The sequence below is a fragment of the Triplophysa rosa genome, linkage group LG13, assembly GCF_024868665.1.
Source record: "Triplophysa rosa linkage group LG13, Trosa_1v2, whole genome shotgun sequence".
NCBI classification, from domain to species: Eukaryota; Metazoa; Chordata; class Actinopteri; order Cypriniformes; family Nemacheilidae; genus Triplophysa; species Triplophysa rosa.
The window spans coordinates 20672217-20691282 of NC_079902.1; the positions used below are offsets into that span (position 1 = coordinate 20672217).

Sequence of the window (19066 nt, forward strand, 5' to 3'; positions counted from 1 at the left end):
AACATTTGATTTCAGTCATTTATTTTACTCTGATTTCATTCTTTGACGCCGTGTGGTTTTTACTCATAATTACAGATATCAAGGTTATATTTTCACAGAAAGTTCTTTACATTATGTAAGATGATTTTATGTAGAAAACAGTATATTTCACAGACTGGGTCAGAAATTTAAAAATATACTTTTTTATTCTGTGTGTCATATACTGTAAGTAGACTTTGGCAATATTGTAAATGAATAAATACTTTGTTAACTTTCAGTATGAGGGAGAGATGAAAAACAGTGAAAATAAAATAAATAGGGAAGCACACATGAGATAAAATACAATTCAAATTTAAAATAGGAAAAAGGTATGACCTTTAAAACGATTTGAGAAATGATTTCAACCAGATTTAGATAAGTTATATAATGCCACAGCGCCATCTGCTGGCTTGAGAATTACAACAACGTAATGTAGCGCTACAATGATTCCAACAGATTGTAATACCATGTCACTTACTATATAACATAGTATTAAAATGAAGTGTATTTATGTACAATGGTATTCACTATGTTTAAAGGGATACTTCACCCAAAAAGGAAAATTCAAAGTATTCCTTTAAGTTTTAATGCTTTACAAATACCATGGGATAACCATACGTGTCCAAACAAATGTCATGGCATATATTCAAAAAGATATGGTATTATCATGGTAATTAAAATGGTAGTACCGTGGTAGATTTTTGTAGAGCAGCTACATTCTGTGTCATTGGAAATAGAAATGTAAGCAGTGCTCTAAATTGTCCAACAGAGAGCGCTAGAACACAGAATACATTAGGACTCACTTCATTGAAAGTGCAGACATATGGAGTTTAAAGTGTGTTTCTATATTTACTCCATGGCCTGCTGTTAGTCTTACACCATTTGAGTCAAAGGTCAATCTACCGGCCTACACGTGAGTTACAAGCAAACATGTTCTCTGGTGGGGACTTTCCATTGATGTCTATTGTATTATGCAGAGAGTGAAATTTTCTATGTCCTAACTTTAAATGTAAACACAACCATAACCCTTATAGATTTTTAGATGTTAGATTTTTTTAAAACATTTTGTTTATTAAGGCATCTCCACAGTGTTTACCTCATTTGTAAGTCGCTTTGGATAAAAGCGTCTGCTAAATGACTAAATGTAAATGTAAACACACAGAGGAAGACATGCCTTGAAGATTTCGAGTTTTTTATCCATAGCTCAGGACATTGAAGCATTATCATAGATACTCAGATACTTTTAAAAATCCTTCATGCCACAATTTGATTTTTCGAGGGTTGTCTGAAATCTTTGAACTGCAGCCTTTGGTATCTCGGAGAGTAAAAGTCTCAATTTGTTCGGCATGTAACCTCATTGTTGTCTAGGAGAAAAAATGATATCAAAGAGATCTCGTCTGTGATTTTCCATGGGGAGAGAGAGAGGTTCATAACACCCGTCACACGCCCATAGACGGTCATATCCTTCCTTCCTGCTTGTGCAAATGTTTTTCTTGCAAAAACAAACCGACACGCTCATTGTCTCGCTGTCCAACAACCCCCGAGCCCACACAAATCGTCCTTCTCTCTCTCTTTCTTTCTCCCGTGGAACACACACGTTCCCACATATACATATGCACGTATTCACAGACAAGCATAAGCATGCTGGACTGTAATTCATCCGTTATAAATCATTTTAAATCCAATGACAGTGCCCCCATTTCACCCATCTCTGCCCGGAGCTTTCCAGAGGAAACGGGGCCGGATCAATGCTCTGCTTTGGGACTGTTTGCAGCCCCGAGGGTCCAACTGTTCCACGTTAAACTTCAACAAGGCCAAGTTACGACATCAAAAAACTCTGTCTGTGCTGGAGATGCCCTGCGAACTTAAGAGGAAACAATGAGACATCCTGTTTTATTGATAAAAGTCTATAACGTTTCCCCTTGGAAATTCTCCTGAAAACAAGTCCTGCAGGTTCCCCCTCTTGACTCATCACACCTTCAGATCATAAGACTACACCGATGGCTCGTAATTTATGACTTATGAAGCAATTATAATCTAGTTTTCGTGCCTTTAAGACTTTTATGTAAGCTTCCGTTTCACGTGCGAAGTGAGAAATGGCTTTTATTTAAAGCTTTTGAATAATAAATGTCATATGTGGGCAGCCATGAGTTAATGTGTCTCATATCAAGTTCTCATTTTCAATAGGTACCTTTTTGCATTAGAGAGGGAGTATTCAGTTCTTCAATTTATTGTCTGTTTCCAGGTTTTGTAAGAAGAAGAAATAATTTTATGGCAACAGTTATTCTTTTGTCCTTTAAAAAGCTGCATGTATTGATTCTGGATTTCTAGATTCTCTTTAAATGCCTAGTTGCCATTTTCTTAATGGTGGTTTTGACTGTAATGAATAAAAGTTCAAATAATTCATTTACAATTTCCATACATTAGCCATACAGACTTCCTGCACACATTCTGAAACTATCTTCGGCTTTGAGGCTGACATTGGCTCTTTGAAAAAGAACTGAACTCTAAAAGGCTTTTTTGTCCTCGAGCTCAGATACTTCAGTCCAATTACCTGTCTGAACTGAAACCGAATGCGAAAGGTAATTACCTGAAAATGAGATACCTTCAACAGATATCATGACAGAAGAAGTGCTCCAGTACTGTTTTAAAGATCTGGGGTATTAATCTGAGGAAAAAGCGCAGGCTACAGCGGATATGTCGTGTTGTTGAGCTTACAAGAGGTAAAGTGCCCATTAGCTGTGACTTTGTGTGTGTGGACAGAAATAGTCTCACCTCTTAAAGTCAACCTGAAATCCAAATAGACTTGATTTACAATCTTAATGCGTGTTTCTAGTCTTTTGTGTGAGATTTATCGTTGTGTGTTATTCCAAAGAAAAACATTATTGTCTTTTATCAGAGGGTGATAACTTGCTTGTCCTATAAAGCGGCTGTTCATCTGACATTGGTTAATGTTAAATGCTATTTAGATATTATTTTAGGCTTCTGCTAGCTAAAATCTTAACAACGCAGCAAATAAAATGGCACGTGAATGCTGTTTTAAGTTGCTTTTGAGTTTAAACACACATTTCCTTCTGGCATCCTCATCACAGACTGCCACTGCAGACTAATAAAATATTTCTTATATACTCGAGTTTTAGTTTTTAGTCAAACTTTTGTAACATTATTATAAAATGTGCCAAAGGAAACCACAGAAGCGTATAGAGAATAAATACCTTATGGAAAGAGCTTTGGGCATACATTTATTACTTTCCCTTTTCTAAACCTCTTTGCTTTTAAAAACATAATAAAAAATGCAATCCTCATCATATTGTTTACTTCTATTATTGAACATATTCCTGTCACAAAATGACAGCACCTTCATGGAAACAGCAGTAGTCGATTAGACAAATAACGTCACTAATTCTGCTCAGATACATCTGCAAATGTGTTAATATTTTATGCTTTTTGAACTCAATGTGCGTGACCCAGACGTGCATTTCTTTCTAATCCCATAGATCACTTGAGGCAATCCTCAAATTCCTAATCCAAGTTGCTGGAAGAAAGTCACAGCGATAGAGTTTGTCACCTCTGTTCTGGGTCTTCTCAAATCCAGATTCCCCTATCCAAACACAAACATTGACTTTTTCCGGGTATAATCTTTAAAAGGACAAACGTGACCTCATAAACGTGATGATGCATTCCTGAAACCGATTAATACGAGTGAAATGACGTGAGCCGAGAAACGGGTTCAAAATCAAAGCAGTCTGGTGGTCACGTGTGTGTACCGTCAGTCCAAACAAACAACCTTCATTTTGTCATTCATTCACAGGAGGGAAATACATTTTTATGGGTCATAATCAATGATTTTGTAGCGTTTCCAACAAAAATAAAAATAGAAACAAATGAGGCAACTGTTGCAATACATGAATATTATGGAGGTGTAAAATGAATGTAGATGGGAGAAGTAAAGGATTTGGGAACATTTGATGGAAAACGTTTCACATTAAGATTTTCACTTGACAAATCTGAGCTCAGTTTGTGACATTGATGACATTCTGAAACTCTAATGGAGACATTTGTGAGATTTCTGGATGTTTTTCTCAAAACAAAAGGACAAAAGTGTACATTTGCTCTCCATTTAATCTCATTGATGTCTAAGAAAAAATGATTGAGATAATAACGAGATCTTAATTTTTCAGTTTTATAATAAACTTTTAGTTCTCAAAGTCATTATATCACCCTTTTAAAGAGAATAAATTCTATACTTTTATGGCATTTATTTTACATCCCAGCTTACAACATTAGTCAAATTCTTGCGTGAAATATATTTTTATCAGTTGAATGTGTTCCTCAGGACTCGAATGATCCTATGATCATTAATAGCCCCATCCTCCACCACTCGTACTACAGTAGCGCTATTTATAAAAGCTTGGTTTCCTCCTTTTCCGGAGCCATTTTTTCTCAAGAAGCAGAAACTGCAACCAAACCTCCTTTTCTGACTTTCTGCATGCGCCTGTCAATCATTTGTTACTGCATGCGTTTCCGTCCCTGGAGTGTGCTCCTGTGTGTTAGGCTCGCAGCCCAGCTATGACTCACACACCTCGAGCAGAGAAAGAACCAAAGAGTCTCTCATCAACACCCATGTGATCTATTCAGGGCTCTTCAGTCCAGAGGTCATTAGCATCAAATTTGTTAGATAAAAAGAGCTGATGGAGGTCGATGGGTTTCGCATTTTATCGCTCAATTAGTCCAATTAATTGGACATGAAAGAGCAGATGTCGGAACAACTCTCTGAATGTACGACATTTCAAACATGCAACACATTTGTTCATGCTATAACATCTGTTTGGACAAGCCTGACCCACTGTAATGCCTTGAATGCACAGCTTTGATCAATGCGTTGATGTTATTTTGTAGATATTCTGAAGGCCGAACAGTGCCGGCACCCTTTCACTTCTACTGGCTAGGCTAACTGAGACCAGTTTTACTGCACCTATACATTGTTGTTCTTTTGTTGCACAAATTGCTTCTATTGTTTTCCCCTACTTTGTAAATGGCTTTGGATAAAAGCGTCTGCTAAATGATTGAATGTAAATACTGTATGGACACAAAACCAATGTAAGTGAATGGGTGCCGGTTAAACGCATTCTTCAAAATATCTTCTTCTAGGTTCTGCAGAAGAAAGAAAGTCATACGGGTTTGCAATGACAAGAGGATGAGTAAATGATGACAGAATTTTCATTTTTGGGTGAACGTTCACTTTAAAGGCAGAGTAGCGACATGAACGTGAAAATGACATGAAATTTGAAATTGCAATTGTCTCTAGTGCAAGAAACCTTGACTAAAAGTATAGAAAATACCTTTACACGAGCCAAGGCGCGTGTGAGAGATTTCTCTAAAATATAAGTCTGTCACTCCATACAACGTGGGAGTTTAGAAAACGCTACTTTCCACGAACTGCCTGGTGATCAGAGGCGATGGGTCTGGTGCCTCGCCGAGAACTTGCATTGAACTTTTAGCAAAAGGTATTTCTGTAAGGTCATTCTGAGTATAAATACTTTTATGGAGGAGGGAGTGTGTTTATTTTCATAACACACTTATAGATGGCCTACTTGCACAGATGCACACACAGCCTTTTGCCAAGACACAATTTACACATGCACTCTCATCTTACATCAATAATTAAAGCAAATGCTGGCGTCTGTACCGCTGGCTCCCTCTTTCCCTCGAAACTAAATATAAAGAGCAGGAGAAATGCGTGCACGTAAAGGACTGCAGGCATGTGTGAATCCAACGCACAGAGGGAAGAAGAGCATGTGAGGAGGAAGTGTATAGAAAGACTGCTGATTCATTTGGCCCATGTTTCTGTGTCTGCTTAGTCATGTGCCAGAGGAGAAAAAAGGTAATTGATCCAGCAGGTTTCCTTTTAAAGCTGCACTTCCCCTCTGCTGACTTTCCTGAATGTGCAGAATATCACAAACACAATAGAAGTTCTTATCACTGAATGCTGCACAGCTACAGTGCCCAAAAATGTCTGAGGGTTGAACATAGATATATGTGATATGCATTGAGCTCCTCTCTCTCTCTCTCTCTCTCTCTCTCGCTCTCGCTCTCTCTGTCTGGACTCTCTGCACAGATTTGAATCAGCTGACTTGCTCTGAGTCTGGGAACACAAAGCAGGATTTGTGCCGCTGTGATTTCTCGTCTCTCACTGAATGAGTGGACGGAAAGACTAATGCATCCAGTGCTTTAGATGAGAAACTGATGCAGGATTTAGACAAAGTGTGAATGTATGTTATGTGTGTATGCAGAAACACCTGGTGCTTTTAACCTCTTTGCCAAAAATTGTGAACATGATTCAGTTTTCCCAGAACATATTTGGACATCTAAAGCGCACTTAAAAATAAAAACGAATGTTATTGCATTACATAACAACATATCGGATAAAGTGGCATTATCAAAGAAATGATGATATTAGAACTTTCCTCTGAATTTTAACTTCACCTTTCTTTGGATTTTAGTCAGCTGGTATCAAAGGCACTTCAATGGTTATGTAATGTACAATTAACTTTGGACATGTTCCATTATTATCTGATGAACAGATTTTTTGCGACATATGTGCTCTAATTTTAAACAGTATTATCATTTAAATCCAAACAAATGTTTTTTTTTTGTGAAACTCTTCTTTTTGTGATAATCTGATGGAATAATGCTAGATTTTCAAGATGTTTTAAAGTGTCAAACTACTTTGGGGCCATTGTATACAGACAGGAGGCAAATACAAGAAACGAGAGACAAAAAGAGATAGCAAAAGGCATGAACAAAAGCTAAAGAGATCTGTGGAATAGATCAGTCTGTTCTCATGGGACTCATAGCTCAAATTTACCACATTTCCCATGAGGCCATGGGTCAGTCAGAATCTCCCTGGGGTGTCTGGTTAGTACCTCTCTCATATTTGTCAATGACATTCACCCATAGGAAAGTAAAATCACAAATAAGATCCTGCTATAATCTTATAGTCATAATCGTAATGATTTCTTCTAGCAGCAATGGGATTAAATTAGGAGCAAATTGACATTTTGCTAAATTTGCTTTGATTTACACATGGTTCTCTTGAGAGAAGACCCCGGTAATCTTGTATGTGTCATTTTAAGAGTTTACGTAAAAAGAGATTGCAACAATGTCTCAACCTGTGCTCAGATTTACCAAATATACCAAAGTCTGCCACCAAAGTCACATTTAAATATGACCTCAAACATTTCACGCCAATTTATCCAAGATGTGCTGATGGGCTCTTCATATTCATTTCATAACTCTATACTCTCACTGTAGGGTTTGTACAGTATCAACATTTGTTTTTGTGTGAAATTCTGAATACCAACTTCGACTCCACAGCAAAGCTAATATGCTGTTGAACGTGCTTCTTTATTTACTCACGTAAATATTTACGTACGAGCAAAAGAACGAACAACAACAAAAAGATGACCGAATGAACAAATGGCATGATCGTAAATATTCAAACAACGAAAAGAAGAAACATCTCAGAGTTGATAGATAAATGCAAATAACTAAGAACTCCATTAGGTCTCCTCAATTATAGAAGAGCAACTTCCGAGTAATAACATTTTCTTCTGGGCATACACGCACACTGCCTCTCTATCTGACAATCTGTTCAGTAAGAGGTTACGTAGGCACTTTAAGAAATCAAGCTCATCTTTCTGTTCACTATGTAATGTGTCTAGAGTCTAATATGTCTGTCTGTCTGGTGTCTCTCATCCCTCCAGTTAACCTATCACGGCTCTTACATCTACTTTATAGCTCTCACCACAAATGCACACACACGCTGGTTTCAATGTTTTATGGGGACTTCCATTGATTTTATATCAGACTTATGATATATTCGATCCCCTAACCCAACACCTAAACCTAATAATCACACAAACCTTTCTGCAGTTTTTAATTTTCAATAAATATCATTCTGTATGATTTATAAGCTGTTTTCCCTCATGGGGACCTAAAACACTAAAAAAATGTCCCCTAGGTCCCCACACAGTGATTATTACCAGCACACACTCACGCGCGCACACACACACACACACACACACACACACACACACAGCTGGTCTATAATTTTCAACAACAGTGGCTTACAAACAGTGTTTTTAAACTCTGTGAGTGTGGTTTTGTTGGGACTAAATATCTCTGCAAGGAAAACTATTTAATAAACATAATAAATAATGTATAAAAGAAAATGAAAAGTAATAAGCCAACACGTTTTTTTGAGCAATAGTTTTAGGGGAAGGAAAGCATTAAAAGCTCAGTACAAAAAGAAAAGAAATAAACTGGAAGTCCCACTAAGATAAGAAGTGTGTGTTTGTGCTTGTGTGTGTGTGCTTGTGTGTGTGTGTGTGTGCGAGCGTGTGTTTTCTCCTGCCACAAGCAAAGGACAAATTGTAAATCATCAGTATTTTACAGTTAATCCATCCGTTTTTTGATCCATACCTCCCCCAAACACACACTATAACACACCATGAAACACTACATACAGTGACAAACCATCCATTTGTCTAAACAAACTCTAAACCACGAAAATCAACGATGGGATATTGAATGCTAAAAACACAAGCTGGGTGTACTGTACCTGTCAGCTTAATTCAGCTTTCATTCTCGCCATTCACTGTATGTTCAAAGAGCCTAATGGCACTTCATTAACCTGATGAGATTCAATAGCCTGTTTCGAGACCCATAACATCTCTGCATCACCTTGATGCTCAAAATGACCATCATTGACCTCTACTGCACCAACTCAGACCCGTGTGCTCTGTTTCCCGCACGGTTGCTGATGGCAACAGCTGAGCTTTGATGCCGATCAGCATCTTTCAAACTGTGTCAGCTGTCCAGTCGCGTCATTGCTCGTGTCGGGACAATAACGACTGTCTTTGTTATTATGACTGTTTTAAATGACCAGGAGGGAAAGGCCTTCTACATCAGACGCTTGGACCAGACAGCCAACAAAGTGAGCCAGCAATGAATAATTCATGTGCTGGTGTAACAGTAAAGCTTTCCTATAAATTTGTTCATGATCACCACTCTAAACAAAGATATCTGATAGCCAGCTTACTCACGATCGACTTGTCATTCAACTTTTATTTTGTGCATTTGATCAGAATATGGGTAACACTTTACAATAAGGTTGTATTTGTTAACATGCATAATACATCACACAGCATTTATTAATCTTAGTTTATGTTAATTTCAGGATTTACTAAATCTTTTTTTATTAAAAGTTTGATCTGTTAACACTGGTCAATGCACCATGAGCTAAAACAAACAATTGTTTTGGCATTAACAAACATTTATAAATGCTCGTGCATTGTTACGTCATGTTTACATTTACATTTTATGCATTTGGCATACGCTTTTATCCAAAGCTACTTACATTGCATTATATTATACTGTACATTCATTTCTAAGTATGTGCTACTTAAAACCAAGTTAGCTAATTCATTAACTAATGTTTACAAATACGATCTTATCGCAGTGTTACCAGAATATGAGTATGTTTCACATCCAAACTGTTTTAATTGAGATATTTTCATTTTTTTGCATCATCTACTACAATGAACATGCCAGCATTTTTGTGACCTTGGACACAGCAGGTTCCTACATCTTTTTGTTATGTTTTTTTGCCTACTATTGTGTATAAAAATACAGAAGAAACAGGAAAGCTGGGACAGAGGCAGAATGGGACATGACGCAGGGCAGATGCACAATGGCTTCTTATGTGTCATGAGCACATGCACTACCCAATATGCCACATCTCTGACGACACAGACAACTTTTAATCTTTATATCAGGGTGGGAGACCTGAACATGTACATAAAACCAAATTGTTCTTTGGATAAGGCCAATACAGTATCACATTTATCAGTGTCGTGTTCCTGTAGCTCAGTGGTGCTAGCAACGCCAATGTCATGGGTTCGATCCCAGGGATTGCACATACTCAGATAAAAATGTATAATAGAATGCAATGTAAGTCGCTTTGGATAAAAGCGTCTGCCAAATGCATAAATGTAAAAGTACAACTGCAAAGCTGAGAACCATTTTGATTTCCTACCCTTATGTGACTGTGATCTCCACAAAATACAAATACTCAATAATTTACCATTTCAGGATGGGCTTGTGTTGATTCACACTGACTCTGGGTCTCTTGTTATTCTCTCACAGAACAAATCAATAAAAACATGTTTATTGATGGAGATAATCCATGAATAATGTTTTTTATAAGCATAGAGGGTCACATTTTCAAGAAGAATAGTAAACAGCAGAGGACAAGCTTAAATAAAGCACACTTTTATGGTCGACAAGCTGTGCTTTTCGACAGTGTTATAAAGAAGATGTAGGGCACTCTGACCGGTACATAAAACTCACACACTTACAATTGCTCATGAGAATGTTTCTTGGACCAAACACAACTTCTGCTAGACAAATGAATGCAGGATGTTTTATTTTTCTGTTTGACATTGCAAAACCCCACAATATTAAAGGGGTCATATGGCGCGAATACGTGTTTATCTGTGTCTTTGGTGTGTTATAAGTTGCCCATGCATGTATTAGACACGTAAAATTTCAAAAATGAAAGTGTCGAAACAAAAAATGCATTCTATCTAAAAGCGAATGCTCACCCAGACCTGCCTGAAACGCCTCGTGTAACCACACCCCCACAAATCTACGTCAGTTCGTGGTATGATTTGACTAAGACCGCCCAAATGTATACGCAAGTAAGGTGGGCGTACCTGTCAGTACAATTGAAGAGGAACCTGATGTTCCAAATATGATAAGAGGCGTTACAGTTCCGTCACACGCTTGCAGTATTCCACCAATCACTACGCACTGGTTAACTGGCCAATCATAGCACACCTCGCTTTTCAGAGCCATGAGCTTTGTAAAAAATCTGTGCGTTTCAGAGAGGCGGGGCAAAGAGGAGATACAAACATGCACGGTGTGTGGAAAATACAGCGTTTTTGAACCTTAAATCGTGTATACACATTGCATTACATCTAAAACAAACCATAATATTCATTTTAGCCGTGTCATACGACCCCTTTAAATCTACAGCAGTTCTGTACAGCCATAAAAGCATAAGGGGGAGCTTAGGATAGCATCAATTCATATGTTTCTTTTATAGAGATTCAACAATGGTCATTACACCATTATCCAGAAGATCCTTTAACTATAAAGAGTATTTAACTCCAAAAAAACAACAACAAGATTTTATAGGCCTACATGTACATCTGTTTACACAAAATAGTCCAAAATAAAGACCATATTACATTTTCATTATTTTAATTTTGAACATTTAAAAAAAAGTTCTACGCTATCCTGACACTTATTAAATGTAAACAAATTTGTGATATTGATCATGTTTTTCCCATTGTACAATAAGTTACATTTTTAATACAAAAGGTCAAGTTTTTCTTGTTTCCACTAATTTACTCAAGACGCCCTTTGGAGCGTTTTCAGGTCATGCTGGGAAAGCATGCATCATCAGGTTTTGCACAAACTTGTGAAGTTCATGCCAGCTCAAGTGCATGATGTCATTACAACAGAAGAACAATATGTTAAAATGCTAAATTTAGTAAATGCTAAGTATTTTTTCACTCAATTCATCAATGATTTGTATTATTAAAACAACTTTAAACACTTTTTTTTTTTTTATCTTTAATATCTAAATATCATACATTTTAGATTTAGATGTAAAAATATGTATACTACTGTATATATAAAAGGACAAAAATATATGCCACTGTCTTGCACCTAGTGCTTGACCATATATGACTAGGACTTCAGAACACCCAAAGTGACCTGTGTAGCTCATCTCTACCCAGCTGGCATTTCAACGTTGAGTTACTGTTGAATCAACGTCATGGGTCAACGTTGAATGACCGTTGGATTTTGTTTTGATTTTGAAAATTGAAACAACGTTGAAATCCTGACGTTGTTTAAACGTCTCAGGTTTCAACATGGGTGAATTTAGGTATAAACCATTAACGTTTAATTAACGTTGAGTTAAGTGTCGATTTTGAAAATTGAATCAACGTTGAAATCGCAACATTGTTTTAACGTCTTCCTTTAAACCTTAAATCAACTACAGATATACATTATTTTCTAGGTCGCAACTGGATCAACATATACGAATAGTATAACCATTCTGAATGCTATTATTACAACTTGTGCACAAAAATATGGTAAACTGGAATACTGAGTGAATTACTGAAAAGTATTATCAATGCAATTGTTAGCATTCAACTTGTTGAGCATAATTACAATATAAAATGACCTCAAAGGGTAATCTGAATATGAATGAGAAAAACTTTATGGCATGATTCTTAACAAACAAAGGAAAAGCAGCTATTTGATCTTTCTATTAAAAAAATCTTTCAAACAGTATAGTTTCAAAATGGCAGGAAAGACACTGGATGTTCCAAGAATACATGAAAACCCTTTTTTAAGATGCCAAAATGGAATAGAAAAACAAATCAAATTTTTTTAGAACATTTTATGCTGTATAAAGAAAAACTTAAACAATTGTTGCAATAACTTGTTAAACATTTTTTATTGCTTTCTTACGGCCACCACCACCCATCCTTTCTGGTGCATATTTCAAATATCTGGATATAACTCCTTGAATATTTGATTGGGTTGTGTTGTGAGTGTTGATGACAGCATCTAAAGGAAAAAAAATCAGAAGTTAAGTCATCGTCATAAATGCTGTACATTTGAGCCCACATATGAATCCTGTGTTATTACTGCCAATTATTTTCCAAGCCTTTATTATTCATTTTATTAGTCATAATTTAAAAACCACAACATTTCCTGATTAATGCCAGATCAACAGTAGGGCAGTGTGTACAGCACTCTCCTCCTATTGTCGATGCGAAACTTTGTTTCCTTTCATATTTGCATTGCATCTTACATACATGACAGACTAAACCCTGTAAGTAACGCGATTATTGAAATGCTATTTTTCAAACATGTAAATTACACATTGGTATAGTGAGAATGGTTGGTGGCAAAAAAAAAACTGCAGGTATATATTGGTTCACCAATAATCATTTAAGCAAAAATATTTTAAAGTGAAAGTCAATAAAACAACCCCTGAAGTCCTTACGTTAGCAACACAGTGGCTAGTACAATTTGAATTTCGGCGGGAAGCTCGAGACACACTCGTATTACAATAGCACGGCAAATAAAGGATCGAAATTACACTCAAAAAATGAAAAAAAAAAACATAACGAAGTAATACAAATAGTAGACCAATAGCTAGCCTACACATCAAGACCAGTAAGTTTTGCTTACCTTAGAAATGTGTGTTTTCTTTCCGCTGAGACCGTTCATGCTTCTGACTACCCGCGCGAAACCAGAGCCCTAGCACGAGACGAGTTGACTCTGCAGTCCAGTCTGGAATCTCGCGAGATTATCCCTTTTCTTTAATCCAGTTGTTGTGTGAGAGAGTGCATCTAACTTGTATCATGATAAAAATATGCTATAAAAATATTCATGATTTTGGATGGGCAACTCCGCCCCCCCCCAAAAAAAACAGTATAAAAAAGTCAGTTATTTTTTTAAATTTAACTTAATGATTTAAATGTTAAGTGTTTTAAGTATCCACATTCATGTAAAATTATCACAGAAAACATTCATACTGGACAAATTCATTTTTGTATGTTAAACATATTATGTTGATTATTGGTGCAGACCTTGCTGAATTTTCAACGTTGATTTATAAGTATTTTACTGACCTTTTACAACCATTTAGCATTAAACATTGTTTCAATGTTGGATAAACGTTGAACCATGAACGTACATAATTTCAACCAAATATCAACGTTGAAGGTCGGTCGTGTGCCAGCTGGGTAGATTCCCCATCACTTCCAAAGTTGTCATTACACAGCATCACTGTGATCCCCAGCCCACAAGACCAATCCTTATCAAGCTGTTTGTTTGACTGTCAGTCCTACCTTCCGTGTGACAGCTCGAGGAGAGGAGGGTGCTCGGAGGTCGGAAGAGGTAAGGCAGGTACCGGGAAAAACATTTCATCTTTCTTCCGTCTGTGTTCCTCTGGGAGGCTCCTTTCCAACCATCCGCGCTGGAGATCACAGCAGATCGGGACCGAAAAAGGGTGGTCCCTGGATGTTTTTGGAGTCAGGGCAGCATCCTAAACAGTTTTCATACATCTGCCAAAACGACGTGCTGTGCATCCTCACAGTTTATCATGTTTTTCTCCCAGAAGGACGGAGGGTTGAGCTGTGTTCTCGAGCATCGGTTGGGAGGGGCAGCGAAAAATGGGAAAGTACAGCGATGGGGGCAGTTACACCATTACATTTTTATCCCGTTTGGCCTAATTTTGAAGTGTTTTGATCATTTCTGGGTTATTACGTGTGCATTTTAATTAGCCTACGTTTTAATTTTTACATTATAATATTTTCCTAGTATACATTTTTTTGTCATAGTTTGAGGATTAGTCAAGGAAAAACTGCGTAAAGATCTATAAGATGACCACAGAGATTTGTTTAGATGTGCGCGATGTAGGCTATGACATAAAAATCACATTCTTGCTTAGCAAAGTGACCAAACTTTTTTGCTGCTAAATTGAAAGTTACCTAATGGCGCCATCTTGTGGTTGTCATGTGTACAAGCATAGTTTCAAGTTTGTCTTATGCGCAATTTGTACATACATTGAAATGCTTGATGTAAGGCTGAAGCATTCTACATCAGTGCAATAAAATAGTGCAATAAAAAGTAATTTCAGCCTACATATTGTTTCATGCAGGTTTACAGAAAATAGTGTCGTAATGCCTGTGCTGACTCTGAGCAAGACAACTTTGTTGAAGACTTGTTGATTTAGCACCAAACCCCACCTCAAACTACAGCTGTTCTTGGGCGTATCATGTCAAACTTAAACCACATATGTGTAGTTTCATTTTCCTTTTTATTAAAATTCATTACAACTCTTGCTTCCCTAAATGATTCCCAAATGAATGTTTACTCTTCTATAATCTCTATAATTTCTCTCTGTCTGACCTTAAGAAACAAATGTCACTTTTTTACAAATGCAACTCAGACTGGAAGCATCAAGTTTGATATTTTGTGAAGGAAGTCACATGCTGATATGTCAGCAAGAGTGACCGCCGCCTCTCAGTACAGGTGCCATCTGTGCTGGTCCCCAGGGTATCAAAATATCAAAGAGTTCATTCTCACCCAGCATCTCTCTCTCTCTCCTCCTACACTTTCTGACACACACTGTCTGACTCACTGTTGGGAGGGATATCACGCTGGCTTCTTTTTTTAAGAAAGCACTAAAACCTCAATGAATATTTATGAGCTTCTAAATATAGATGAACAGACCTGGATATATTGAAGAAGACACGCTGAAATGGAGGTCGCCTGCAGCTCTACAGATTTTCCAGTATTTTTTATGTTGCGGCATTAATACTTAATGTGTCAACAGTATGTATCAACAGTTAACCAGTGTTATATGAATGAATAGTTGAATTAAAAGTTTAACACTCTATAATTGTGTATTAGTACACACTGATGCACCAACAAACACCTACACAGAAACGTTACTGGATGGACACTGTTGAAACATTTTATGGCTAATTATAATTATATTTAATGCTCAAGATGATGATAGATTATGAGTTGCCTGTTTCTGCTTTACCTTCAGATAAAATGCTTGTCAAAAAGCATTTTCTCTTATTATTTTTATTATACTGTTTGAAAGATCAAAAAGTGGCCACCGGTAGTATTAATATATTAGGAGTCGACAATATGAATGAGAGAAATCTTATCCTACTGACAGTATAAATATATTGAAAAAAATCGAGGTTATATTTTGGCATGTGTGCATCTGAAAGTATGTCAGCTCCTACCTTCTGTTGAGTTCACCCCGGCTGGACCCTTCACCTGGACAAAACACCAGTTTCGTTCATGTGGGACACCTCGTCCTTTCCAAACAAGATTTAATGGTTAGAATGGTAACCTTTCAGCTGACGAATATTTATCTCATATGCAAAGGTTAACATACCGGGCATGATGCGCAGTTAACCGTGCCTCTGTGCTGTACCAGTATGATTCGGTTACTGGTTGAGAGACTGGGGTTTGACTTCCTCTTCATCACTCACCGTGAGCAGTGTCAACGAGAGAAAGTTTCACCCGTTCGTGTTTACCAGCTGTTATTGTCCAGCTGGTGGCGCCAAGAGACCAACATGCAAAATCGTAACTAAATGAATACGTGATGTTTGTTTAAAAGGATGATCGTAAGCAATGTTGTTTGATCAATGAAAAAATATTTTATTCAATCTTGTGATATTACAAAACAAATTACGCACGCTCTTAGGCCATAATAATATCAAGATAAAAAAGCAATTTCGTAATCATTTAAATCATGAAATATATACAGCACTGCATAAAGGACATTATTGCTTCTAAAAAAAAATGAAACATTTGTTTTCACAAAGCTAGCTATACCAATGCATTTACCCTGCTGAAAAATACAACAACAGTGGAAATTCTCTTCTAAATACCATTATGAGCTGTTAACAAATAAAACCATTACAACAACGTGTTTAATGGTGTTATTGGTTCCCATCCGCCAGATAACATCCCACCAATCAAACCAAGAGACCATAGTTTCATTCAAAACCAATACAATTGCCATAATAACCACTACATCCGTTATAATGTCTGTAATTGTTCTATCTATTTTTTCAGCAGGGTTTGTCAAATAAAAATATATTCACAATAAGCATCACCATTCTTTTGCAGCATTAATACAAAGTATAAACCCATTGCAGATTAAAAACAGATTCAGCGTCCCACTCAGCTACCCAACGATGCACGTGCACCCCACAGCGATGCTCTCCACGACCGTCCTGTACCGGGGCGTGCATTTCTTCTTCTTATTATTCGGTTTCCTGGCCGGCCGGTGGCACAGCATTCTGCGCACAGGGATTTTGGTGTAAATGAGAGCGCTGGTCATGGTGCGATCCTCTTGCATGGTGAAAGGGTTGATGCATCCCACGCACGAGCACACGGCCTCGGGGATGTCCACGGGTTTACGCTTCTCGTCGTGATTTATTCTGTAACAAGAAAGCCATCAGCGTGTGAGGTAAGAGAGTCATCTAAACGCGCGCGCACAACACAAGAGCGCGCATTATGTTACCTTTAACCAACTTTACCAGGTTTTGCATGCGTGAAGACGTCAAATCTTACGATGTGTATAATCTTTCACAATACTAGCGTGCATAAGCATCGTCACTTCTATGGATGACTTTATAAATATGTCTTAAAAATCCATTAAAATGAATAGTTAATCAATGATATTTGTAATAAGTATTTAAACTGGCACAGGGTCTCCTTATATAATGTAAGAGTTCAATGAAAAGCATTAAAATGATCAGATACATAGATTTAGTGCAATTGCCTACGCAGGTGCATGGTTCACTCACCTGTAAGACCATGGTGAGAGGCTGCGACTGTTGGACATCCAAAGTTTGCGATCCACCACGCACGTGTTTATGGACCAGTTTGGATTGTTTCTGACTTGGGACACCATGTCTTCGATGCTCTTGTCAAAGTCCATTTCAACAGCCCTGGGTATCCCCACCCCTGATTCTGCACCTGTCATCAGTGGATCCGGGGAAATTTTGACAGATGAGGCTATCCGTCGAGGATGCGATTCTAGTTTGCGTCTGCGAGACTTCGCTTCTTTTCTGGTCTGTTCCGTTTCCACAGACACTAACATGTTCCCCACCATCAGCACCATGACTACCTGTAAAGCATGAGCAACATGAAGTTAATGTTATTTCTTAAAATAAAATAGACTGCCCAAGGAAGGAAGCATGCATTTTTCTTCAGAGCTCACCTTATGTTTCCACATGTTTCCCATGTTTCAGTGAGAACGCAATAAGCTGTCACAGTGGTCTTCTTGCCATAAGTTTGTACTGAAAGCGTTTGAGCATGAGATTAGTCATGCTGCAGTGTCACGCCTCACACTGACACAGTAGCCTACAGGGACACACCTGAACCGAACAGTTCAAGGTGGGGCCATACAGAACAATATATATGTAAGTCTATTCATTTGTAACTCTCTTTCATGTCCGATAGATAGATAGAGAGAGAGAGAGAGAGAGAGAGAGAGAGAGAGAGAGAGAGATCTTCAGCTTCATCATCTGACAACTATAGTTTTAAGTTCAAATGCTGCTGTCTGAACAAGCATTAGTTAGGAGCCAGTGTATAATGTTACAAATTTACAGGTGCATGAGATGTTTTCAACAGAATTTCAGGAAATTTCGCCGAACTCTCAAGTCCTGAGAAATATTTCTGTTTGGAGCTTTGTACCTTTGTTATTTTTATGCATGCCCATTCAGTGGTATTAAGTGAAAAGACCCTTTATTCTTCAGTCTCAAAGAGAGAGAGAGAGAGAACAAACGACCAGACAGAGCTTTATGCGCCTTAGAACCATTCTGTGAAGCAAAGAACACTCTTTGGAACTGCAACCCAAAAGAACAGTGTCTGCTGCTAGAGATTTGGTCAATCCATGTTTTTTCCCCCTGATGTGGCTCATTCAATGCCATATTCATTTTCACAATAGATGCCATTGAGTTGTGCAAATGAACACCTGCCGCTGTGACATGTCAGGGCAGTTTAATAGACCTTGATTTTCAAAGAGAACAGTTGTGGCAAACTATGTTTAGCTATTTTAAAGGCCGGTTGGATAAACGCCAAAAATGGATGCTGAATATTGTGTTGGATAAAAACAGTTTTTTCAATTTACAGACAATTATGTAAGACCAATAAAGTGAATTGACCTCAGAGTTGCCTTCTCTCTTGTTTTGTTTCACCTTTCGAAAAAAGAAGTCTCATGTATTTTTATTTTCGCCAAAGCACCTGTGAAACTTATTTTTAAGAGGGTATCCAAAATAGGTATAATATAGGCTATAATACATATAAGCGGTCTTTACATTTCAAATTTTTTACAATATACTTTTATTTTTGGAAA

At 37.4% G+C, this 19066-nt stretch overlaps 2 protein-coding genes and 1 long non-coding RNA gene across 4 annotated transcripts in view; all 3 read right to left on the reverse strand.

Moving 5' to 3' along the window:
• The window catches only part of ppp2r2ba (protein phosphatase 2, regulatory subunit B, beta a), a 47839-nt gene extending 31676 nt beyond the window's left edge, over positions 1-16163 (reverse strand). Inside the window, exons 1-2 of one of the 2 annotated variants that reach the window (XM_057349314.1) lie at positions 16091-16163; positions 15936-16010 (exon numbers count right to left, since the gene is read on the reverse strand). In XM_057349314.1, the coding sequence (XP_057205297.1) occupies positions 15936-16010; positions 16091-16097 (82 nt within the window). In that variant the 5' untranslated portion in view covers positions 16098-16163. Of the gene's footprint in view, positions 1-14021; positions 14326-15935; positions 16011-16090 lie in introns of those variants that run through there. The other variant, XM_057349315.1, reaches the window with a different exon arrangement.
• LOC130563634 (uncharacterized) lies at positions 12606-14011 on the reverse strand. Its single transcript, XR_008964141.1, has 3 exons — positions 13803-14011; positions 13360-13520; positions 12606-12729 (listed from the first exon to the last, which is right to left on the reverse strand). It is a non-coding gene; the product is annotated as an uncharacterized LOC130563634 (long non-coding RNA).
• Positions 16164-16344: 181 nt separating the features above from the next.
• Positions 16345-19007, reverse strand: LOC130563516 (interleukin-17B-like). The gene is made up of 3 exons (XM_057349092.1): positions 17930-19007; positions 17514-17836; positions 16345-17144 (listed from the first exon to the last, which is right to left on the reverse strand). Exons 1-3 carry the CDS (start codon positions 17951-17953, stop codon positions 16889-16891), a joined length of 603 nt encoding a protein of 200 aa, XP_057205075.1. The 5' UTR covers positions 17954-19007; the 3' UTR covers positions 16345-16888.
• Positions 19008-19066: the final 59 nt, after the last annotated feature.